The sequence below is a fragment of the Calliphora vicina genome, chromosome 4, assembly GCF_958450345.1.
Source record: "Calliphora vicina chromosome 4, idCalVici1.1, whole genome shotgun sequence".
In the NCBI taxonomy this organism is placed as follows: Eukaryota; Metazoa; Arthropoda; class Insecta; order Diptera; family Calliphoridae; genus Calliphora; species Calliphora vicina.
This window is the reverse complement of record NC_088783.1, coordinates 122,068,423-122,094,793: the sequence shown is the minus strand read 5'-3', so window position 1 is coordinate 122,094,793 and position 26,371 is coordinate 122,068,423. Positions and strand designations below refer to the sequence as shown.

Sequence of the window (26,371 nt, the reverse complement as noted above, 5' to 3'; positions counted from 1 at the left end):
TTGGCAACAGAGCAATTAGTCATAATTTCACTAAAGTACTTTTTTAAGTACTACTAAGAATTTAGGGTGTATTTTAGTAACAAAAATGGGAAATAAATAGTAATTATACCCTACACCACCATAGTGGGGAGGGTATAATGCGTTTGTGCAGATGTTTGTAACGCCCAAAAATTAGTCTAACACCCACCTTAAAGTATACCGATCGACTAAAAATCATTTTCTGAGTCGATTAAACGATGTCCGTCCGTCCGTCTGGTTGGCTGGCTGTCCATATAAACCTTGTGCGCAGAGTACAGGTCGCAATTTTGAAGATATTTCGATCAAATTTGGTACATATTATTTTTTCGGACCAAGCCTATTGAAACTGGCTGAAATCGGTCCATTATTTCACCTAGCCCCCATACAAATGTCCTTCCCAAATTAGACTTTATCGGTCATATGTGTTTAATTTAAGTATGTATATCCACAAATTCCGCTCCAAATAAGTTTTATATAAACAAAATTCATGTAACCAAATTTTGTTACGATCGGTCCATAATTAGTCATAGCTCTCATATAGACCCGCATCCGAAAATCACTTTAACGTGAATAAATCGCTTAAAAATGTTGGTATACACACAAAATTCAACATAAATAACTTTCATATAGACATAAATCACACGACTTAATTTCATGGTGATCGGTCCTAGCTCCCATATAAGGCCCACTTCCGAAAATCACTTTAACGTGCATAAATCGCTTAAAAATTTTGGTATACACACAAAATTCAACATAGTTAACTTTAATATAGACATAAATCACAGGACCTAATTTCATGGTGATCGGTCCATAATTGGTCATAGCTCCCATATAAGGCCCACTTCCGAAAATCACTCAAAAATATAAATTATTGAAATTTTAAAAGAAAAATGTTTTTGCTCTTTTACTTAGTGTAGGGTATTATATGGTCGGGCTTGACCGACCATACTTTCTTACTTGTTTTATTTCACTTTGAGATAATTTTAATTTATTTTCTAAGCTAAATAAAAGCTCTTTTTAATGTACTTTTTTAAAGTACTGTTTTTTTGATCTTTTTTTGGTACTATTGGATATTTTTAGTTTTCTAAGTTGATTACGAATTAAAAGTACGTTTTTTTATACTTTTTTTAAACACTTTTTCCTTAGAGTTTTTTATTTAACTTTATCTAATAGAACTTTCTTAAAAAGTACCTTTTTAGTATTAAACTGAAGTACGTTTTTTAAATTAATTTTTTAAAGCACTTTTAAAATTTTTGTATTATTAGATAATTTTAATTTATTTTCTAAACTAAGTAATAGTACTTTTTAAAAGTACTGTATGTGGATCTTTTTTTTGGGATATTTTTAGTTATTAAAGCACAAAAGTTCCTTTTTAGTACTAAACTAAAGGTATATGAGTACATTAAGTACATTAGTACATTAAGTGTACAATTTTAATAATTTTTAGGAACTTTTTAAGGTACTTTTTTCAAATGAACATTTCCAATAGAAAAGGTACTTTTTGTATTTTTTTCGTGCAAAACCAAAGATTTTTTAGATTCCAATACCATGTGAAAATGATAAGAAGAATTTCATTGCAACTGTTTAGTTGCTTGTTGCAAAGAGAATATAAATTTATGCTGGAGTGTAGTAATAATTATATTTATTAGGTACTTTTTGCATACAAATCCTTAGTACTTTTTTAGTACATGATTTCTATAAACTATAATATTTAAGCTTTAAACAACAACAGAAAACCAAAAAATAGCAATTGCTTGCACTATTAATAAAATTGCTGATTGCAGCAAAAGTCTCAAGTATTATTAAATTTGCTGACAATACTCGGCGTTAAATTGTCATTTTTATGGATGGCTGGAGAGAAATGTTCGCTTAATTTTGAACACAAAAACTGTTGTCTCATTGTTGTCTTGTTTTTTTTTGTTTGTTTGCAATATAAATTAATTTTTATCATGGAACTACAAGTATGTAGTAGTATTTAATAGCAATTTTAAGGCCTTTGGTAGCTCTATGCTTTGCTTACAACATTATGTGGCATTATTTGCCTGCCAATACAAAAGTTTTGCTCTTTCACTCTTTTGTATTTTAATCTAGGGGCCTGGTTAACAATGTGCCAAAGTTTTGCTGGCTGTTTGGTTGTTTTTGCTGTCAGGATAAATTGAAAAAGAAAACCAAAAAATGCCATTGTTAAAATTTTACACAAATAGAAAGTTGTTAGAAATTGTTAGTTGATTTTCAAGTGTTGAAACATTTGCCTTTTGTTAGTGATTCATGGCTGGCATTGTTTAAATTCATTCATTCAACGACTGACGATTTTTTGTTTTTTGCTTGTATCCTTGAGCTCATTTCTATTGACAGTTGGATTGTTTGGTTTTTTTTCGGCTGTTTAAAATGATTGTTAGTAGTGCGTGATTGGTTTTGTTGTGAGGGATGGAGGAATCTCAATTGGGGGTTCTTTTTTTTGGGTTATAAATTTGTTTAATGTGCGTTCTTACATTTTAATTTTGTGCAGCTATAAATATTTGGCTACAATTTAACGCCTTTTTTATGCAAATTCATTGGAGAGATATTAAACATTTTTTCACATCCAAGTGATTTGTTAAAGTTTTATTAGATTTTTGTGGAATTCCTTTTGGCTTCGTACTGCTAAATGCTCAAGTCTTGTTAGAATTGCCACATTATAGTTATACAAGTACTTGTGGGTACTCTCACATACATACATATGTCTGTCATTATTGTTATTTGCAATATGTGTTTTGCTTTTCATGTAACATGCATTTTTAAACACTTTTTAACCCTGACAAGTTTGAGCAGCATTTTAAACGCCCACTTGTCGTTTCGCATTACACTCGAAAAACTTGTTTACTTTAAACTATAAGAAAATGAATTTGATTCATTTTAGAAAAATGTTAAAGTGGTCGGATCGGGGGTGGCTCTTGTAAATCGACCACAACAACTAAACGCACTTTTGCTTCGTTACGCATTTGGTACAGTACATTGACTGTTGTTTTGCAAGTGGGAAACTTGCGTACTTAAAACAAAGTACAAACATATGTACAATTTACATGCTGTAATATTTCCACATTTCTGCCATAAATAAGCAATTTATAACAAATGTTAGCAGCATACAATTACCAAATACTCTCTCAACTACTTATAGTTTCATAAATATTTAGTTTGAGTGTATGCCACACTTACAAGTATTTTTGCCACAGCCACTAGCACAAACTAGGCTAATTTAATATGCGTCAAACTGCCACCACCCCCATTATTATTGGTATTCAAACAACATGTTGAACTGACTGTGGCTCTAGGATGGATGTGTCATTTCTAGCCGGCCTGGCCTTATATACTATTGTATAATACATATTTAACATCCAAACACATGTAATACATCACACAGCAAAAGAAAATCTAGTGAAACAAAAAAAAAAACAATCCGAATTGTACAAAAAAAAAAAAAAAAATAAAATCCAGACAAATGTGTAGTAAACGAAGAAAAGTGATTGTGTACGTTGTACATGACGTTTCAGCCATTTACACCACATGTAATCATGAAATATGCAAGAGTTTATGTGTTGCAATATCATCATTACATTACATTACAAACCACTACTTAAACCTGCTCACTTACTTACAGACACACACTTTTATGCCACCCAGTTAACAAGTTTCAGAATGAAAAAAATTTAATTCGCGAGTTAAAAATAAAATTCGTGACAAAAATTATTATGGCAATTCCTTTATTTATTTTATAAAATGTGTTTCTTTTTAAGTTAAATCTTTGTATTCTTTTCTAAGATTTATTTTTCAACTCTCGAATAATTAGAAATTGCCAATAAATTTCTTGAATTCCTTTGAGTATCCATATTCATACTCAAGCTTTTTTTTTACTGAAGAATGAAAATGATTATTTTATTCGCTCTCGAATGAGTTTTTTAATTCTTGATATTTTTAAACTCGAGATTGATTTAAACTTAAATTCTAAAGCAAACGCTGTTTTTTGTCCTTTTTCGTCCTTTATTTTTAAGCTCGCGAATTCATAAGAAATCATAAATAATTATGCAATTTTATTTAGAATATTACATTTTTAATTTGAAATCACAAACGAATTTTGTACATTCTCTTAAGAAGTACTTATAGATCTGATAATGAATAAGTCATTATTCAACTATTTCTCAGTAATGCAGACGGTAGTTAGTACACAGAGAAAACAGATTCGTGATAGCAACCGAATTTGTTGCTAATCGAATGATTCTGTCTTAGTGACCGAATTTTACAGTTGTGGCTACAATATTTTGGAAGGGGTAACTAAAGTTTAGTTGCCTCAACTGAAATTCTTCTTTATCAACTGACTTTCTGTTGTAAGAACTGAAAAATTCTATGTGTGCAACCGAATCATTCGATTGGCAACAAATTCGGTTGCTATCACGAATCTGTTTTCTCTTTGTAGTTATTGAAAAGTATGTTATTCAGTAATTGCAAGACAGTTCCAGTTCCACATTAAGCTAGGACAGCCAGTTTTTTAATTAAGAAATCCATGAATTGTAAATGTTTCATATTGTTATTGGAGTTACTGTAACAGTATATTACAGACACTGTGCGAAAATATATGTAGACTTTTACTATTAAATCAATTTCGTTTAGCTGGGTTACCTTCAAGTGTTATTGTATAAATTACTAACAAATTGTATTTCCTTAAATTTGTTTATAACAGCAAAAAAATCCTGCTGTAACGCCCGTGATATCCTTAATACAAAAATACTAAAAAATCAAACACTTGAGACCCAAAGTTTGTTTAAGAAAACAAAAAAAAATTCATACAAGAGAAAGAGTAAACGAAAAAAGAAATCAAAATATGAAATCACAAAAAATAAATCTGATTTATGTGGCGTTTATGTGTTCAGAATTTACACCCAGCAAATACGTAAAGTATTTTCTCATATTTGTAAGATACTTTGTAAACACTTACACTCTCAAACACAGAAAGACAGGCAGACAGACAGATTGTTTGATGTTAGAGTTTGTGTGATTTTCAATTCCATTTTATGGAAATTGCTTAAAGATTATAATGTAAAAAAGTATTGGTAGGTGCAAAACGAGGAAAAGAAACCAAAAGAAATAAACCCATTTTGGCACAAACAACTAAAACATATGAATCTTATTTGTAAGACAACATTTGATATTATTGCAAGTTTATTGATCCCCTTGTGGCAAATTGGAAATGTGTATCAATATGTATTTGTAATGGCTAAAAACACACACACTCACACATGTACTTGTGTGCTAAAATGTAAAAGTATAAGTATTTAATGTGGCATCTACTGTTATGAAGTGGTATCATACCCATTTATTTAGATGCAAATGTAGTTGTATATAGATGTGTATAAGTATGTGATTTGTGTGTGTGTGTATTTATAAGATACTAATACCTACAAACATTAAGTTGTAATAAATTTGTGTCCATGTGTGAGCTAAAGTATGTGTTTGAGTTGGAATGTGTTGTGCATTATTAAAATGTTATGATTTTTTGATGAGATGAAAATATTTCTTTATGACTCAATTTTGTTGTTGTAGTTTTTTGCAACATGCCACACATACGTAAATTTTCAAATAACAAAGGCAGGGACTAACATGTAATGTTGATAATTTTTTTCGTTAAAAAATCAAATTTGTTCGAGGTTGTCTCAAATTTTGCTTTATAACTTTTGTTTTATTCAACCGATTTTACTGATATTCAATACCACACTGCTTAGGATAGTCACCAACAGTCTCCGCAAATATCATTAAGTTTGGTTATGTATTTTGGTCTTGAGCGTGTTTTACACACACGCATAAACGGTCAAAATTAGATCAAAATAGAATTTCATAAAGAAAATCTTATAAATCTACATGATTTTCGAAAACTAAATATTATCTTTACAAATTTAAATCTACTTATTCATTTAACACAAGAATTCATGCCAAATATCCTCTATTTAAGCCAGTAATTAAAAAATACTCATTTTCTTATGTATAACTTACATTTTTTGTACAACTCAACCGATTTGTCAGATATTTACTATTGAAAAATAATGAAAATCTATAAGACTTTATGAAATTCTATATTGTTCTAGCCTTGATCATTTATGTGTGTCAATAACAAAATACGCAACCAAAATAAATTATATTTGCTGAGATTATTCGCGTTTGTCCTAAGCAGTTTGTTTTTGCTTAGAACAAAGATTTCAGAAAATATCATTTATTTTGGATACTTATTTCAGACTTGAGTTTGAGTGTGTTTTACACAGACAATAAAATATCATTAGCAATTCTTATACATTTTTATAATTTAAATCAACTTATTTATTAAACAGTATTTTTATAACAAGTATCCTTTATATTAAAGCCAGTAATTAAAAAAATTATCATTTGCCTTCGTTTTAAAGTCCTTTGAAAATGAAATTGTTTTTCTGTTCAATTTTCAAGTTCATATTTAGATTTCGTTTTGTTTTTCTTTTCACAAATACAAAGCAGAAATTCTCATTATAAACTGACAGTATTTTTTTAATCAAGTGCATTTTTGTGCAAATGTGTGTGTTACTGAGTCTGGTTTATTTTTCTAATAAAAACTTTTTGTTTCTATTGTCTGGTTGCTGTTTTTCTTAAAAAAAAAAATACTTATGTCTGTTAATGCTATGCCTGGGATATCCATAAAGCCTGTTATGGGCTTTTGAATTAACACACCAATGCATTTGTCATAAACCACCAAACCAATACACAAATGCCCTACATTAGCTATTTACATTATAGGCATAGAAAAGTAACATTAATAAGCCTTTAGCGCCTATTTTAAGATTAATCCTTTAATTCTTAAAATACCACAATTTGTAGTCGTTATTATGTAAGGTTTGCAACAATTTCCTTTGCTTGTTATTGCTACAAACAAAATTTTTTGCTTTTGTAGCTGTCATTTGTGGCGCTCTAAACATGTGTAATATAAAGTGGATTTTCAAAATACGGCTGTCAGCAGCTGCTGTACTACAGCTACATTTCATTCTACTGATTTGCCTGACATGGCAGACAACCACCCCAGCAATGACAGCCTCCTCTTGATTACCGCAAAGAAAAATGAATTTATTTCATACCCCGTTTATATTTCCTTGGGTTTTTTGTTTGTTTATTTTTTTTCCTCAAGTCTCTGGAGAAAATAATTTTCAAAAATTGTCAAAACGTTAAAAATTATTTATTATCGTTTTAATATTTGCTTTTATTCTGAGCGCTAGCAGTCATGGCAGAATGAATGAATGGATGGATGAGTGAATGCCATGCTTATGAATTTAGTTGGATTATTTTGAAAATCTTATTACAGCAATAAGACAACATCATAATAAATTTCATAAATAAATACGGGCTAATATTGTAGTAGTATCTGTTAATATTTAGCAGCTGAATATAAAATAAAAATAAAACGAATTGTAGCAGATAATATAAAGTTGTGAAAGAACAATAAGTACGTATAAGGGTTTCCATGGAGTTTTTGTTACAAAAGTTTTGTGGTGTAAAATTAAATGCCAAGACTTTGTTCACAAAAAAGTTTTTGTTTAGGAAATTTTAAAAGTTTTTGTTGGTGGCAAAAACAACAAGAAAATTTGTCAACAATGGCGATGTTTATAATAGTTTTGTTTTGTTTAATTTTTGTTTTCCTTAAGGGACTATAGACAACGTTGTTTTTGTTGCTGTTGTTAATAATTGCATTAAGATTTTTCTATTTAGATTGAAATAATTTTCAAGTATTAAGTTAATCTCCAATTTTAAATAGGGTGTAGAAATGTTAAAGAAAATTTTAAATTTAGCAAGAGAATTAAATTATTGATGTCTATTTAAACACAGCAAAAAACCACGATTACCTCGACTATTTGACATCTTTTTCAAAAAACATTTTTTTTACCAAATTTTTTATACCCTCCACCACCACAAGTGGTGAATGAGGGTATATATAAGTTTGTCATTCCGTGTGTAACATTGATATTCATATTCATCTGAGACCCAACAAAGTAAATATTTTCTTGATCCTTATGAAATTCTAAGTCGATTGAGCCATGTCCGTCTGTCCGTCTGTGTGTCTGTGTAAAACACGCTCACGTCCAAAATATGCAAACAAAATTGGTAGACTTGCAAAAAAATATGTTTATTGTTGTTCTAAGCAGTTTGGTATTGAAAATCAGCAAAATCGTTTCAGTAGAACCGGAGCTATCAACCAAAATGTGAGACAACCTAAAAAAAATTCACAATTTTCACATATTTTTGGTTATTTGTGTAAATATATTGCAGATAATACCATAAAACTTTACACACGTTATTTTTATAATAAAAGGACTAACTGTGGTGAAAATTATAAGAAACGGTTCATGATTTCTAGCCCCCATACAAATTTCTTCCCGAAATATGGTTCTATGGTCTATAAATGCCTTCAAAATTGCAGTATCCATACAAAATTCAGCAAAAATAAGTTTCGTTTTAAAAAAAATACAACGCTAAATTTTTTGTGGATCGGCATATTTGTTCACTTCCGAAAATCACTTAAATTAGCATAAATATCATATAAATATCGCTATTAAGTTGAAATTCGTCATAACTAATCCCCATATATACCAAAATCGCTATACTTAATTCTATGATGATCGGCCTATAATTGGTTATAGCTCCCATATATATCAACCTAAAGAATATGTAAGGTGGAGGGTATTTAAGATTCGGCAAAGCCGAATATACCGTTCTAACTTGTTTTTTCAATATTTATCAAATCTACAAAATTCATATAAACATTAGAACAACTTTGGTTTATAACTTTTTTCCTAATGAACGGATTTGATGTTGAAAATTTGATTCGTTGAAAACCTAAATTTTCTTTTTTAAAGATGTCACGAATTTTTGTTCATTACTGGTTTCTTTCTAAACGGACTTTTCTGATTTTCAATACCATACTTTCTATGAAAATGATAAACATTTTATATGATTTTTATTAATTTTAATTTTGTATTTTGGACGTGAGTTTGTTTTAAACATACTAGTTAAACTGGCTTGAATTTTCAACCATTTCGAGAAAAATTCTTTAAACACGCAATGTGAAACTGTTGTTACTGTTGTAGCTTTTCCAATTCTAAAGAACAGAGTTCGAGCAAACACAATACAAAGTCAATTAATGATTTTCTCACATATCTCTGCCGATTTGGCTTATTTTTTTTAATCATACTTTAGATATTTTATTTTACAATTTGGCTTGAGTTTTACTTTAATATTTAGCTCATAACTCTGCCACTGTAAATTATTAAAAGCATATGTGATTTATTACATAAATATCCATTAAATATTTGGAGGCACATTAAAAAATGATTTCAACATACCTATGGATATCGATTTAATAGTCTTATATGACATAAGAAACGAAATGACTGTCACTACAGGATGAAGATATTTTAATTTTAAATTAATCAAATTTTGTATGGAAAATTATGAATACGGCCTATAATATTTATGATTATATATGTATTAAGTTGTTTAAAATAATAATAATGAGTTGATAAACCCGCCTCTTATTACTTCATATCAAACTTATTATAAATAATAGTTTCCCTGGCAAAAAACATAAGGCTGATGCTCCTGCTCAAAGTTTGTAAAACCGGTCACAATTAAGCTGTAACCGTAGCAAAAGCAAACAACATTTAAGTACCTTTAATGTTAAAAATTATTACGATTATTTTTATAGTTACTATAACTACCAACAAAAAACCCTTCAAAACTACTTGTTCTAACATGCCAAATACATTTATGTTTAAACGACAATGGAGGCAACATCATAACATACCAACTGCAAAAATTCTTTTACTCTCTAGCAAAATACACAACCAACAAGGGCAAGTAAGTAAGCCAGCTGACTATAAAAATATGCTCGAATTATTTTTGTGGCAGTTTTGTGAAAGACTCAACATTAAAATAAACATCAAAGTGACACTTGGCCATAAAGCTTAAGAGAATAAATGTCATAAAACCCAAAGGAAACGAATGCAGTACTACGTTGCTCCCCCAAACACAATATCTAATGGGTCTATGGGAACGGAATAACGGACTAAAGGTCATTGAGCTTAAAACTAATAACAGCAACGATATATATTGAGAGAAAGAGAGACAGAGAGGGGGTGCTTGTATGTTTGATATGTAAAAAGAGAGGTGTAATTCCAGTAGTTTATTACAATTTGGCAAACCATAGTAGCCACAGAAATGCTAAGAAATAAAAAAAAATATAAATGGACTTGGCACTCGTTCTTGCTAACTGAAGGAGCGTGTCGCTCATTACAAGCAAATCAGCTTAGTAAATACCAACTGGTCTAGTCAAAACAGGGAAAATAAAGCCAGAACGTACATATGTATGAGTTATAATACAAGGGCAAACCAAAAAGGATTGTAATATGAACTTTTATTTGTTGAAGACAGAAAGAAAACACAAAAAACAGGAAGTAAATATTTTGTAGATTAAAACAATAAAAACAAAAAATAATGGCTTAATTTGATGAGAGATGAAATGGCTTAGAATTTTATCTCTATCTAGAGTTTCTTTGGAGTACGTACTAAGACCTTAAACAAATAAAGTGGCTTAACTCGTCTTAGTGTGTCTGTGTGTGTGTGTGTAGGGGTAAAGGAGTGTGTGTGTCAAGGATTACAAATTAATTGCAAAAGTATGAAGATGCTTAAGACATTAGAGTTTATGTTTAAAATAAAGCACAAAAAGCTCATTTGTTTATTAATTTATTTTGAGAAGAAAAAAACAATTTCAATTTATAAAAGGGAAATATAAATTTTAAAAGGAAATCCTTTTTAAATTTTATACTCCCCTACCATTTACATACACATGTGTACAACAACAGCAACAACAAATAAATTTCATAAAAACCTTTATCTTAATGGCCAAAAATCTACAGACAATACAAAAATACCCCCAAAAAAAGAGACATTTAAATAAATTCATGTGTTTATACAACAACAATAGCAACAAACAACAACACCAACAAAAATTTGCATTCATGTGTTTCTTTCCGGTTTTAATTTGCATAAAGATGTGTGTGTGCAAATGTGCACTTACAGTTAGTTATACACTCTTTCTCTCTCTGTCTCTATCTCTTGTATAAAATGGCAGGGGAGTAAATTGTGTATGAGTATGAGTGTGAAAGGGTTTTATCCAACAAAAAGCCATTAAATTGACTGACCAAAAATAAAAACAGCAACAAAACAAATGCCAACAAATAAAAACAAAACTTGTGATAAAACTCAGTGCGTTTGTATGAATGTATTTAGTATATTTTCAGAATAATGTTGGAACGTTTAAGTATTTTATTGAAAAAAAAAAAAAACAAAATAACCAAGAAGATGGAAATAAAAATAATGAAACTGTAGGCCATAAATAACACATGACTGCATAAAATTAAATAAAAATAATATGGAATGACCAAAAGGTGGTTCCCAAATGACTGCAACAACCAAAATATTCTATTAAAGGGACAAATTGTTCCCTACTTTAAGCAAAAGTTGTTTAAATATGACTTAAAGTTGTGATCAGAAGTGAACAGAAAAATGTTCATGTAATAAGTTGGATTTTGATCGTTGATCACATGTTGGCAGCTCATAATTGAAATTTTCAACATGTAATAATTATGCCAACAAAATTTTAGCGTTATAGATATTAAAACAGCGTTCGTCAGACTGAACAAAAATATCAGTTACCAGGTGATAATATTAGACAACCGATCAATATATCTAGCATAAATCGAAAGTAGAGTTTTCTGCAGTCATACTTCATTCTAATATGCTTCGAAATTCCCTGAATTTTAATCTCTGACACAACACAATAAAATAGCACAAAATTATTTTCTTTTTTCTCCACAAAAAACTCATTCAAAATTGTTTGTTTTTTTTTAGTTAAGAGCAGCTTACTGGATTTTTTTTAGCATTTAGTTATTTGGGTTAAAATAAAAACAAACTCACTCTGTTGTTCTCCACTTCCCTTGTAGCAAAAGCTTAGTAAAAACTTTGTTTTGTTTTTATTTGTTTAAACTTTTATTCCAAAAAAAAAAATAAAAACATAAATGCAAAGGGGTTTGCAAGAGTAGTAGCAGAAAAAGTAAAACTAAAACAACAATACTTCCTTATTGCATTACAATACCTAAAGTTGGGTTTTATTTTATTTGTGCAACCATTGTTCCATTTAAAAATCCAGAAAAACTATAAAACATTTCAAGCATTCAATTGTTAGATTTTGTTTTTTTGTCTTAACATATGAATACATAGTTTTTGTTTAGAATTGCAACAATAGAAAAATTTTCAATTAAAACAATACAGTTTTCTTCTTGCATTTTTCTTAACATTCTTCTTCTAACACACAAGATGACACCAATATAGAATTAAAAAAAAAACACAAAAAAAAATCAATAGCAGCCCTGTTACTGAGGTTTGCTGGCAACAATTAAATTTTATTTTTAATTTCTTAGTAAAACACACCATGTTGAATTCTAAACTCATTTTAGTTGTCAATATGTATTTGTTTTTCGCATAAATTGCTAGCTAGAAAAATTAAGAAAACCAACACACTTAGATTTGAAATATGCTCAAGGTTGTGGGTTTGTAACCAACGCTACCATCACCACTTTTAAGTTTCTCATTCTCATCTCAATAAATACTTGAGTAGTTTAGCTATAAACGTTTTAAATCAGCAACATGGTAAATATGTACATGTGTAGTAGTTATAATGAAGTTTTCATTTACACTTGGTTAAGAGTCGTTGTCATCAGGTGACAACCTTTTAGTAACGATGTTGGTTTAAACCACAGGTATTTATTTAAGTGTGAGGTTTAGGCAATATGGTATTCGTGATATCTTTAGGAGCAACTACTAAAAATAAACTAGTCTGAGTTAAAACACCAGCATTCAAACTGGGAAATTCCAGTAAAATTTAACTGAAGAGAAAGACAATTTGTGTGTACAAACACGCAGAGAATGAATATAGTTGTACATATTTATCATAACCATTTTTTAACAACATTATGGTCACTGTAATATTTACATGATTGCGACAACCATAATATGTTTAAGTTACCATTAACATGATTGTATGAAAGTATCGAATGGGGAGTATGGGGAGTATCGAAATTTGATTTGTGTAAATAAATTTTGAATAAAAAGGACCGACATTAATGATTTGCATGCTTAATTCTCAAGTTTTTTTTAGGAGAAACTGCGGGGAGGGTTTATAAAGGTCTTAAAAGTTAGTCCAAGGTAAAAAATTTTAGAATGCTAACATTTTAAGCTTCAACAATGTTGAAAAAACTACTTTACTTTAAAGAAACAGCTTTTTCCCCCAAACAAGGTTATTAATCTACATGTACAGCATTCAACCTGAGTAAATACTTAAAACCATCTACTCAAATTCACAGTGGTGGTATTAAAATGTATATTAGTGAAACAACAACGTAAAATAGAAAAAAGGAATATGAGAAAAATAATAAAAAATATACAAGTTTATGCTTCAATTCACCAAAGTTAAATCACAACATTCTTATTATTATTATTTCCAAGGAAGCAGTGCAAAAAACAAAAGCAAAAAATAACTGGGATTGAAGAGTAACATGACTTAAGGGTTAAATATTTGCTAACGAGGTGGAAAGTTTCAAGTGGTCTGTTATGAAAATAATCATAAATAAATACTTTGAAATAAATATTCAAGAAATCTTTATTTATTTTTTTGGTTTATAAATCATATTTTATAAACCAAAATCAATAAATATTTAACTAAAACATTTCTGTATTGAGTAAAGGTAAATATTTTACTGTTTAAACAGAATTGTGTTGGTATTTATTTAAATTAAGGGATTTGTGTGTATTTGCTTGTGTTTTTAGGTGGAGTGTTGCTGGTGTGGAAAAAAGGGTTGGTTTTTCTATTATTATCTCTTTAGTTTTTGTGGTTGTTGTTGTTGTAACCAATGCCACCAACAATGTCAACCATAATTTTAATTGTTACACAAACATTTGCTAAAATGTTCATTGCAATCAAATGAAAATTTTTGTATAAACAATAAAACTTATGGCTAAAAATAATACAGATACGAGTAATAAAACATTTGTATTTTGACTTTAGTTTTATTCACAAAGACAATATAACAAAACAACCCTCTTAAATGTTTAAAAATAAACCTCAACAACAAATGGAAACAATTCTAAAATAACGGCGAAGGCAGCAAGCAGCATTGTACTCGAAAAACACTTGTAAAGTTTAAAACAAACAGAAATAATTTCTTGAAGGGGGCAGGGGTGGCACACAGCTATTCATTACCTTACAAGTCTATTATATTTATTTGTTTGTGTTTTGCTGCAAATGCCATAGATCTGTTTGTGAATCTGCATAACGTTATACATATTTCCTTTCTTTTTGAGTTGTCTTTTTTTTTTTTTTGGAATACCTACACTTGAAAAATATACCCACCGTTACACGCACATTGCCAACGACATTTTCTTTTTCGTCTTTTATATATTATTTTGGGATAAGTTTCTGTTACGTTTGTTACTCCCCATTGTGCGGTAGCATTTTTTGGTCTCAATGGGGATTTCTTTGGCTTTTAAAATATTTAATTAAAATTTATGTTTAACATACAGCAACATTGACAATACAACAAGAAAAACCAACATGTGAAATCTAAAAAAAATAATAAAATACAAAAAGATGTCCATTTATTTAAGCCTTCACATATCCTGCCACCATTTCACTAGACGTATCATTTGAATTCAACTGTCTGTCGATGCTGGTTTTAGTGTATGTTTTTGTTTTTTCTTTGCAAGTCTGTTTAGTTCTCATTTTCCTTTTAATTCGTTATCAGGGTTGTTTAAAAAAGTTTCCGAAAAATGTGAAAAAAAAAATTGTAAAACGGTTTGTAGTCATATCACTAGCAATTTTTTTTAGACATTTGCCATGATATTCACGTTCAAGTATCCCTTTGGAAATTGTAGAAAAAAGATTTCAAATTTGTAGTTGCTAATGATTCTAAAATGTTGCTTGGTGTCGAATGCATATGATGGGCGGGCTTGATTTTTAAATACTTTAAAAGAGTTTTAAATGAAACTGGTAAAATTGTTAAATACCAGATTTTAATTTCAAAATACGCAAATTACACTCAACTCAACATTGATGCCCCATCACTTACACTAGCTTACAAGTATTAAATGTGTGTTTTCTTAAACAGTGTAAAAAATACAACTACAATCAATACTACAGAATAATGTTTACTTATACACATTACAGTATTGAAACAGTATTGAAAGTTGGTTTTTCTTAAAAACATTAACTCTTTTCTAGGCTGTCTTAAATTTTGGTTCATAACATTATTTGTACTAAACTGATTTAACTGATTTTCAATACTGAACTGCTTAGGACCTTGATAAATATTCCTTATGAATCTTGATAATTTCGATACTGTGCTTTGAACTTGAGTGTGATTTACACAGACTGTCCCGTATCCAATAGCTGTTATTATTATATTTTCGTTATTTCAATTTTAATTAATCCTGCGTTTTATTAAAAATATTGAATGTTTTTCAATCTTTCATGGTTGCTTTACATTTTGGTTCATAACTTTCGTTCTTCTAAACTGGTTTTGCTGATTTTCAATACCAAACTGCCTAGGACCATGATAAATATGCCACATGAATCTTATTCATTTCGATTTAGTGTATTAAACTTGAACGTGTTTTACACAAACCTTTTTATTTGAAATTTTTACTTTAATTTATTCAACATTCAATAGTAAATATTAATTTATTTTTGTTATTTGTTTTTAATTTCATGCCATTAAATTAAGCAGCTTCTTTGAATTTAAATTAATCCATTAAAGTTGTAATATAACTTGAAATATTTTCATAATTAATCTTGCTTTGTTTGATGAAATTTTTTCGTTTTTATCATTCCGTTCTTTTTTTTTTTTGCATACTTTACCATGAACCGAAAAAAAATCGCATATTGATTGAACGTGATTCAATTTAATTGAAATTTTCATAAATCAATGAGGTAGAAACACGATTGTAATTACAACAAAAACAACAATGCAGCAAAAAAAAACAAACCCTCAGCTTTCAAACACAAATGAAACAATGGCTGACTGAATATTAAATATTTGACCTTTTCCCCCCACCCTGTTATTACAATATTTTGTGAACACATGAAAGATTAAGAAATTAATAAACGGAGAAATAAGCTGAATATTTGCGTTATTTACGAGATAAAAATTAAAACAAGGTTTCCTGTTTTTATGGCTGGCATGCCTTAATATTAATAAATTTCTTTAGCCTTTGGCTACAAATGTCATGTGAAACTGATTGATTGACTTCCTTTTGCGTTAAAGGGGATCTGTTGAAAACATTTTAGTTTTAGGTATAAAAAGCCAGCCACACATGATGATGTTGATGATGAGTCTTAGGGCGGCTATAAAAGTAATTACTTACAACTTCCTTTGTACAATATAAAGAAAACATTTCATTAAATTTTACAAATTTTAACGTAACGCGGAAATAGTCACAAGAGTTAAGAGTGGTGTTTAGGGGTGTTTACACATGTATAGACCAGCCTATGGGGGTTTTTCTATAAGTGCAGGCTTTGCTGGCCAACTAATTGATTTGTGGTGACAATCATGTTGCTGCTGTTACCCTCAAAAGAGCAATTGTCAACTTCCGTTGAGTCAATATTCTACATAATGACATTTAAATAACATTTCATTACATTCCGGCCCATTTAAATGTCGTCAGCATTTTCAATTTGTTTTTAAGGTTCAGGGACCATGTGTTTTTTTTATCTAAAGTTTGATTTTATATTTTTATTAAATAAATATCCCAAAGGTGTTGTTCTCCATTAAGTTTGATTTGTTTTAGCTCATTTTTCTTTGCTTATTTTTTGCTCTATCTGTTTCTGTTTTGTTTTATTGTTACAGAAATTCATTAAGGAAGTATTTAATTTGTTTGTAATGGCAAATGTTCTTAATCTTTTAATTCATTTTAGTTTCTCCTTTTCCCTAATGCTTCTTATTATTACTTAGTCTCCGAGTTTTTGTATAGAAAACAAGGGAAATGTTTGTAATTATGGTTAAATCTAAACTATTATTTAGTACAAACGAGGGATTAAAACTCATCATCATCATCGTTATTGCCATCTGTATAGAGAGTTAAAGTTGTTTTGTAGCTATAAGAAGGTGGTATGTACTGGTGTCAAAGCAAGTTTCTTTTATCTTACCTTATAGACTTTATTCTTCAATTATGTGAATTTAAACATCTGATCAGACCTCAATTATATTTTGCTATTTACTTCGCAAAAACTTGCTAATTACATGTCGTTACTGTATATCTTAGTTTGCTATAAATACATTATATTGTCTGCATTACTTGGAGTTAGTTTAGTAATGTGTGTTTTAAACAATTATATAAAAATACTGAATTATTAGACATCTAATCCTCATGAAGAGTTGTATCAAATCCTTACAAAAACTCAATATAATTCGGATTAAGTTAAGAATATTTTAAACACAACCAGAGAATGAATACAGCAATCATTTTAACATGATTACAAGTTATTTAACAATATTAAAAACACTAATGATTGCTGCAATCTTGTGAATCATCTTTAAAACATATTATGGTTGCCGTAACCATATAAATAATTACAGTGACCATAACATTATTGAATATCCTGTAATACTGTTAAAATGATTGCTGACATCTATATTGTTTCTTTGGATGCAGTTTGGCAATTGCAAAAGTTTCTTCATTCTAAAGTTTCAAAGCAACTCGTTCTATTCCATGTTTATTTTTACTGATAATGACCTCCATAAGTCCTTCCAATCAATGAGTTATAGTAGTCCTTACATGTAAGTGATTCTTAAGGTAGAATGTTATTTTAAAGTCTTTAAACGAAAGTTTAAAATAAGTTGTTTTATTTCCTTTCTTTATTACAGCTTTGTTTAGTATTTCCTGGCCTTTGTAATAAAATTCTAGTGCAAGACTAATTAGATGCTACATAATGACTTCAACTTTTATACAATTGTTGTATTTGTATTCTCATTTTTTCAATTGTTTTCTGATTTCAATTAAAGGTAAAATATAACAATTGAAATTTCTTTTTAAAACACAAACTCTAAAAGAGGGAAAAATCAATTTAAAATGTTTTCATTTGTTTAAGCAATGAACAGAACGAACAAGACAAAAACTCAAACTTAATCGAGCGTAAATACAACTTTGTCTACAGTCTCTTATTTGTAATAAAAAAGCAAAAAAGATTTTCAAAAAAAAAAACTTTATATCCGTAACACTCTACTATGCAATTATGTATGAGAAAATCAAGTAATTTTCTTAAATTTTCTAGTAAAACTTAACACAAAAACAAGACGCACTTGAAACACATTAAGTTGTTGAAATGATTTTCTATGTTTATAATGCATGTTTGTCTAGAGTTTGGCTTCTAATATTTGTTCATGTAAAAGAGGGTGCTTTAGGTTTTAATATATACAACAAAGAATTTAATAACAAAAGGACACGCATGGTCACTACTGCTAAACTTACAAGTCAAATCAAATGAAATTCTTATTTTGCACGAGTCTTTGCAAACAGAGCAGTGGGGAGGGAGGGAGTCTAGCTTGTGTTAACTAAAGTGCCAAAGTTAATGTGTTTTTGTACTTGTTCTTATTACACTACTAAATACCCAGATTGTTGTAATAATAAAACACCTACTTAAATTAAGTATTTAATGATAGTTTTCATAAACTTGGCAATCCTTGGCAACTGTAATCATGTTAGAATACATAATGTTGCTTAAAATTATGTTTATTTGCAGCATTTTAATAATAAAAGTTCATGATTTTTAGTTAATTGTGACCGGTGGCAAATTAGTAAGCCAAACTGTAATCTATATAAATAATAATATTTATAATTTTATGGTTTAACTTTAGCAGATTTCCTAAATTTTATTTATATATTTTCGATTATTATATAAATGGTATTTTATAAACTATAATGTCATAAACATTTACTGGCTTATATATTGTATTTTTATGTTATAGCTTGGAGTTTCCACAACCATTATTTACATATATTTTTTGTCATTTTTGTATGTTGGCTTTAAGCCAAACTCTTTTATTTACGTTACTAAACCACTACCAATTATTATTACATGTATCCTTTACAGTTTAGTTCTTTTGTATGCAGACAACACACTGAGCAACTTTTTTTTTTTTTTGTCTGTTGTTGATCTGGCAATCAGTTGCAGTCGCAAAACCCAGGGAATAGATGTTGAAAATTTGTTTAGCCCAACAATTAAAAAATAAAACAGCAGCAACATTGTTGTGCATGGTGTGTTTTTTTTTGTCGTATAAACAAATTATTGGGGGAGTAGTAAATAAATTTTGGTTTCATTGTGCCAACGACAAACAACATAACATAACATGGCGTATGAGTGTTGGGTAAATATTGAATACAACTCATACGTACTGTAGTACAAAAGAGTTCTTGTTTTGATTATTTTGATTTTTCTTATATTTGCTCCAAAGGATGTATATGAAATTTTGGTATCTATATGAAAGGTCTTTGAAAGTAATATGGAGCAACATAAAATAAATGTCCAATTCAGTTGCAAATTTCAAATAAAAAATAAAAATAAAAAATTTTATAGGAACAAAGTGGTTCTTTTTAAGGCTTTTCCAGATTTTTCTCATATTTTTTGTTTTCTTTGACCAGCCCCTACTCCTACTTTAGTATACGATATTTTTAGCTGCACATAAATAGGGACCTGCTTACGTACAGGGGATGAGCAGGTCATTAAATATGTAATGCGTAGGTGTACCCAAACTCTCCTGCTAACTTAAACTTGGGCGTAGGACTGGCGAATTAATAAATATGAGATGGACCACCAGTAATGGTTTCTTTGGTGTAAATCTACACATAGAACTATACACCATTTAGATTGGTTTTTCAAGGCATATGAGTGTTAAACAAATATTGCAAAATAATCATACGTACAGTAGTATAGAAATGGTATTCTTCATGTTTCTTTTGATTTTTCACATAATTGCTCCAAAAGAATAATTGGAAATTTTGATATCATATAAAAGGTATTTGAAAGGTGCATCCATGGACACAATAATAATTTCTAAATATACGCCAATATTTTAGATTATTAAAATTTTAAAGAAAATTGTTGTTTTAAGTTTTTATAATGACAGCATTTTTAGCTTCATACAAATGGTAAACTGGATTTTGCAATTTGTTTTTCCAATATTCAGCAAAATATCATAAATTCTTTGAAAGAATACAAAATTTATTTTTTTAATTTTCCAAAAAATTTACAAATTGCCCATATCAAAGCCAACATTGGCCCCATATGTATTAAACTAATCTATATGATGCTGACCAAATTATAATAAATTATTTTCCAGCACTTATCTATTCAATTTATATTAAGCAAAATATTTACTCTGCTACATTTAGATGTTCAACAATGTTTCTAAGTACAAAAAACCTCATACATATACAATAAACTGTACTCATTTCTATTTTTTTGTTTGTGTATTTTTTTCAAAGCTTTAAACTCCCTTAGGTCATTTTTGTTCACAAGTTGTAGTTTCATTGTGAATCTTGATCTATTTTGCCTGTGAAAAAAAGAAACCAGCAGCCAAACAGTAACAAGTGTTGGCACAGATTTGCCTCCACACTCATTGCCTGCTTCAGCTAAGGCATAGAACTAGATTTTTTTCATTAATTTTAAATGAAGTTTCTTGTAAAAGTAGTAGTGGGGCAAACAAAAGTACAAACAAAACCTTTACTTATAAAAAAGAAAAATAGTGTTTGTGTGAGTGCTTAGCATCTCTTTAGCAAGTTTGTTGGCCAAGCTGCAGTATAAAGAATTATATTCTTTCTTTCATACATTTATGGTTGGTTCATACTTTTGTCATTATTACCATTTGGCCACAGATAAACAGCAGATGAATAAACCAGCATTGGTCGTTGTGTTGTGTTTTATTTTCTTTTACTTTTAATGTCACTGAAATGATTCATACCTTGTTTTTTTTGTTTGTAGAATTTTCTTAGAGTGAGAAAAGCCGTTACAGCAAATGTAGAGTAATTTGGCTTAAATCCAAAACCAAAAATCGTGTCAAAACAATTTATATTTCTTTTCTCTAGTTCCACTACATATTTGTCTACCTCATTTTGTTGCATGCCTTAACATATGTTGCTAACAGTTCTAACGAGACCACCAACTACATAAACCACATTCACATTTGGCGGGTGTTATTAGAACTGACTCACTCTTTTACACACTTAGAAACATAGCTAGATAGTAGATACATATACTGTGTTTCTAAAGGCTGTGTTTAAATATTTATAAATCTTATTCAATGCCAATGAATAGATGTTGTTTGGCTAGAAGAAAGAAAGAAAAATGCTGTCAGCTTAAGGGCATATTAAAAAATGAGATGTCGAGCTAAAACAAGTTGTTGTGTAAATATTATGAAATCCTTGAAGTCATTTTTATTTCAATATTTTCTTCTTCTTTTTTTTTGTTAAAAGAAAAACAAATATTCTACAAACACGGGTATTTTTTCATAATTTTTAATGACTCTGCTGGGAATTGTTTAGAGGTAGCTGCTAAAGAAAATAATGTTAAACAGTTCGTTAATACTTTTTACACTTTATGGCAAACAGTTTTAAAAGACACTTCATACACTTTGGTCACACCTGGGTCTTGTTTGGGAATCAGAAAAAGAACCATCATTAACAAAAATGTTTTGCCGTCGCTGTTGGTTGGATTTCAAGCCCAATGAGCCTTTTATACAGTGTTCCGGTCCTTGTGCCTGGTTCTTTCACAATCGCTGTGTCGATTTGCCAGATGCAGTGGCACGCGAAATGCTGGCAAATCAAGAATTAGAATGGTATTGTTGCCACTGTCGTCAATTGTATCGTTTGCAATTGTATTTTGAGGTAAATATGTATGTATATGTATATTGTACATTGCTGGAGTGGTTGCTTTATTTAGAATTATGATTCATTTTAAGGTGAAACCTTGACATTTTGTCTCATTAAAATTTTAGCCATACATATTGTTAAATGCGTTTTATTATTTTATGTTTGAGGCGAAATATTAAGTACGAAAAGAGAATTCAACACGTTTCGCGCTATAAATGAAACAAAAAAATAAATAAATAACTGAATGACCTTCAACTTGAAAAATGTCTTTAGAAGGTGTGTCAGCCAATGCACAAAACAACTAGACAAGTGCTGTTTCGTGTTCAAAATAAAATAAAACAAAACAAAATAAAGTCATGTCATGTCAAGACAACTCTAGTAACGATTATTTAGTTTTTACAAATGATTAATATTTAAGACTTAATAATAATATGTAGTAATTTCGAAATGAATATTAATGTATAAAGACTGGAAATAAATCAATTCGAATGTTTAGTGGTATTGGAACGTATGATTAATATTTAACTGAAATACCAGCGACTTCAATTTGGATACATATTACTCATACCACATGTAGTCCACCTAATATTTTATTTGAAATACACACGCATTTCTAAATTTTAAAGTTTTTTTCTGAATATAGTGGCATGTTCGCAATTGAAATCTTTTTGATTTCTCTCATAGTTTAAAATTACCCTAATGGTTGTTAATATTAATCATACGTCGTTTATTTTAAAAATATAAAGTTCAACAAAAAATTTTATTTTTTAAATTTTTTCAAAAAGTTTGAACTGAAAATTAATGTGCTGTTTTTCTATAGCGAACGAGTACTTTGAGTGGAAATTTAATATATCAATAAATTAAACAATATGCCAATAATTAATATTAATCATACGCCATGTATTTCCATATATGTATGTATACAATTCAAGAAAATTCTTACTTTTTACCAATTTTAAAAATATTTTGGAAAAGAATATGAAATAAACTAATAATTAATTGCTTGTACATAGCACCAATTCTATTGAAACTAAAATTTATCTAAAATGTTCTAAAGTTTCTGAGAAAATATTTTATTTTTTTAAATTTATTTTTAACGGAATTTACCTAAACAAAATATTTTATATTTTGATAAAGAAGCTTTAAATATTTACTAAAATCTATGTTAATCTTTCTGATTATTGTTATATTTTAAAAGTTATTAAAGAAATTATATAATAACCCCTTAATTAATATTCATCATACGTCATGTCTCTCAAAACTGAAATTATACCAAATCAGCTTACATTTGGATAAACTAAAAGAACAAATTAACTATTTATTCTTATATAGTTTCACAAAATATAAAACAATTATTTACATTCATTTGTTATTTTCTTATGCAGTTGCATATTGAAAATGAATGAAATTGATTAAGTAGGAAAAGAGTTTATAAAAGACATCAGTTAGACAGAAAATATGAACAATTTAAAAGTAAATTTAACTAAAGTTTAAAGTTTGAAGTATGCAGATTGTGTTAAAACAAATTATGAATTTAATTCCTAAACCAAAAATTTCATTATTTAAGGTTAAATCTATAATAAACGACTAATGATTGTAACCTCTCGTTAGCTATTCTAAATATTGTTTAATTTATACAATCCAATTATAATTTCAACTCAAAATATTCACCAAAAATACCAAGGTAATATAAAATTTTAATTTCTTCCTCTCACATTGTTAGTTACATTTAAAGAATGATAATTATTTCCTTCATCTACAAAAAAGAGAGAAAAATAAAACACAAACACAAAAAATAAAAATAAAAAGCAAGTACAGAAATTACCCCCTCCAAAACATAAGAAGCTATTAAAAAAGCCCTCTAGTAAGGCAGCTTTTAATGGTACAAAAAAAAAAAGAAACCATACTCCAAAGGAAATGCTTTTTAGAAAATGAAAAATATTTCAAAATACAATGGCTGGAAAAAAGAAATATGTTTATGCGGAAACAAAACAAAAAAAAATGAATGCTTTCTAAAAGAACAATACAAAAACTCATACCAAAGTGCGAGCATACATAACAACTATGATGATAATTATGAAATACTTTTACTTTCCACGAATAATTATGTTTTATGGAAAACTTCGATTCAGTTTTCCCAGGCATCATCAGCTACAGCATTATCATTACGACTCATTTGCTGACCTTCTCTTCAAGTAATTTTTCGAGAGTATTTTGTTTCTTTATGGTGGTCCTTTAGAAATGGTGGCGTTTTTTTACATCCTTATATCCTTAAGGCTTTTGTTGTATGGTCTGTCAGAGTAATGTTAGTGAATGTTTTGAATTCTCTAGTTTGTGCTGGTAAGGGTGCGTGCTTAACTTGTAAGATTTGTGGATTATTTTTAACACAAAACAAAAAAATAAAAAACAAAAAACAACTATTTTGTCTTAAGATAAAAATTCGTGTCTATTTTCTATATTTATAAGGGGGTGTAAAGTGCCATTAAGCCATAGAGATATTTTTTATTACAAGTATTTACTTGTTTGTTTTGTTGTATGTTGTGTAAAAAATTTAATATATGTTTAATTAATTTAAGAGAATTTCATTAATTTATGTTGTATTTCTTTTCTTTGAATTTAGATTGCCATCTGTGATGATTATAGTCTGCCTGTGGACTTTGTTAAAAAACGACCGTCCAGTTTTGATCCCTGTTTAGCAGAAGCATTACCTACAAATCCCGAAAATTGGGCAACTGCAGCTGCTGCTAGTCCACAACAGGAATTTGTAAGTACATACTGTTATTTTTTATAAAATTTTATTTATGAAATTTGAATTTTAAGCTCAACTAAGCTATATATTTTTGTTAAAGTTTATGAGTGAATTTAAAGTTTCATCATTTTTACTGTAGCCCTTCTTAATTCCAAGATATTTTCCTTGAGAAAAAAAATTATTTTTATATGATTTTCCATGCAAAGATAAGTTATTTTTTATTAAAATTCGGTTTGTTATTGAAAACTAGTTCCAAAAAAAATGAATTAGGAACAATTTGTAAGTTTGTTGATTATTTTTAAAATTGTAGTTTAGAAGCACTTGAAGTTTAGAAGCACTTTTACTTAACCTTCACCTTCACCATCGTGTGTGGTTTTTCACACATACGTATTTTCCACCAGCAACATATTCAGCCCAATCATTAATAAAAAAAAGCGGGATAAAAATTTTGTGTTGTTTTCCACACAAGGGTGAGATGAGGATTAAGAAGTAATCGTATGTTTGTATAGATTAAGTTTTAATGAGAAATCAATCGTACACAGTTTTAATTTGGAATTAATCGCAGGTTTTACACAGTAGGTTTCCAACAGTGCTAGTGAGAATTTAATATTATGCATATCCAGAGAAAAAATGCTATTGTACATGACAATTGGTTCTTCGCTCCGGAACGAGGCGAGTTATAATCGGCCTATGATTGTCAACTCAGCGACAGTTGAATCAACCGAAAGTTTTTTTACTATCGGTAGCAGTGGGACTATTACGACAACAACATGATTACAAGCTATTTAACAATATTATGGTCACTTTGATTATTTATATGGTTGTGGCAACCATTTATGATGTCTTCCTTAATAAAAAATTGTAGCTCTTTATATATTTAGCCTTAATTTGGAAGTAATTGTGGTATTTCCTTCATTTACAAAACAAGTCTTGATTCAGAATCTATCATTATTAGGAATTGAATTTCTATTAAAAAGTTTTAAATTTTAGAGGTTAAAAGTATTTAATTTAATAAATTTTATTACCCAATTTTATAGATTTTTTTACACAGTCTTCAATATAAATTTCTATACATACATAAAGAAATAGAAACACATTTGAACAAATGTTTTCATTGTATGTATGAGTATCAATATATGCATTGATTTTACTTTCAATTTTCCTAAGGCTTCAATGTCATAAAGTCATAAATGTGTATGCGTTCGATTGTAAGTGTGTACATTTCTACTTGAGCCCCTTATTTAAGGGGCTGAGGTTTTAGATATTGCAAAAATCATAAATGTTTCGCTTGTTTTTTTTTTGTTCATGGCGGCTTTCACAAGATTTAACGTCAATATTGTATGTATGTATTTGCAGTATGAGTAAATTGAACGTGTGTATAGTTAAAATACATACATATATAACGAACAAGTACATGTGAGACATGTGCTGATGGGTTTTACTTAGTTGATGAGAGTGGGAGACGTAAAAAAGATAGCAGCTTGAGAGAAGGCTAAAAATATTTATTAATAAATGTGTTTTCTTAGCTAGAGGCTAAAAAAACTAAGTAACATTAAATATATATTTAAGAATCTAGCAAAAACTGTTTAA

General features: G+C 28.9%; 1 protein-coding gene across 1 annotated transcript in view; it reads left to right on the top strand.

The window, feature by feature from the left end:
- Positions 1 to 26,371, top strand: part of hwt (heavyweight) — a 91,362-nt gene that overhangs the window by 51,371 nt on the left and 13,620 nt on the right. The window contains exon 4 of the mRNA XM_065506819.1: positions 24,653 to 24,796. Coding sequence (XP_065362891.1) covers positions 24,653 to 24,796 — 144 coding nt within the window. The remainder of the gene's footprint in view (positions 1 to 24,652; positions 24,797 to 26,371) is intronic.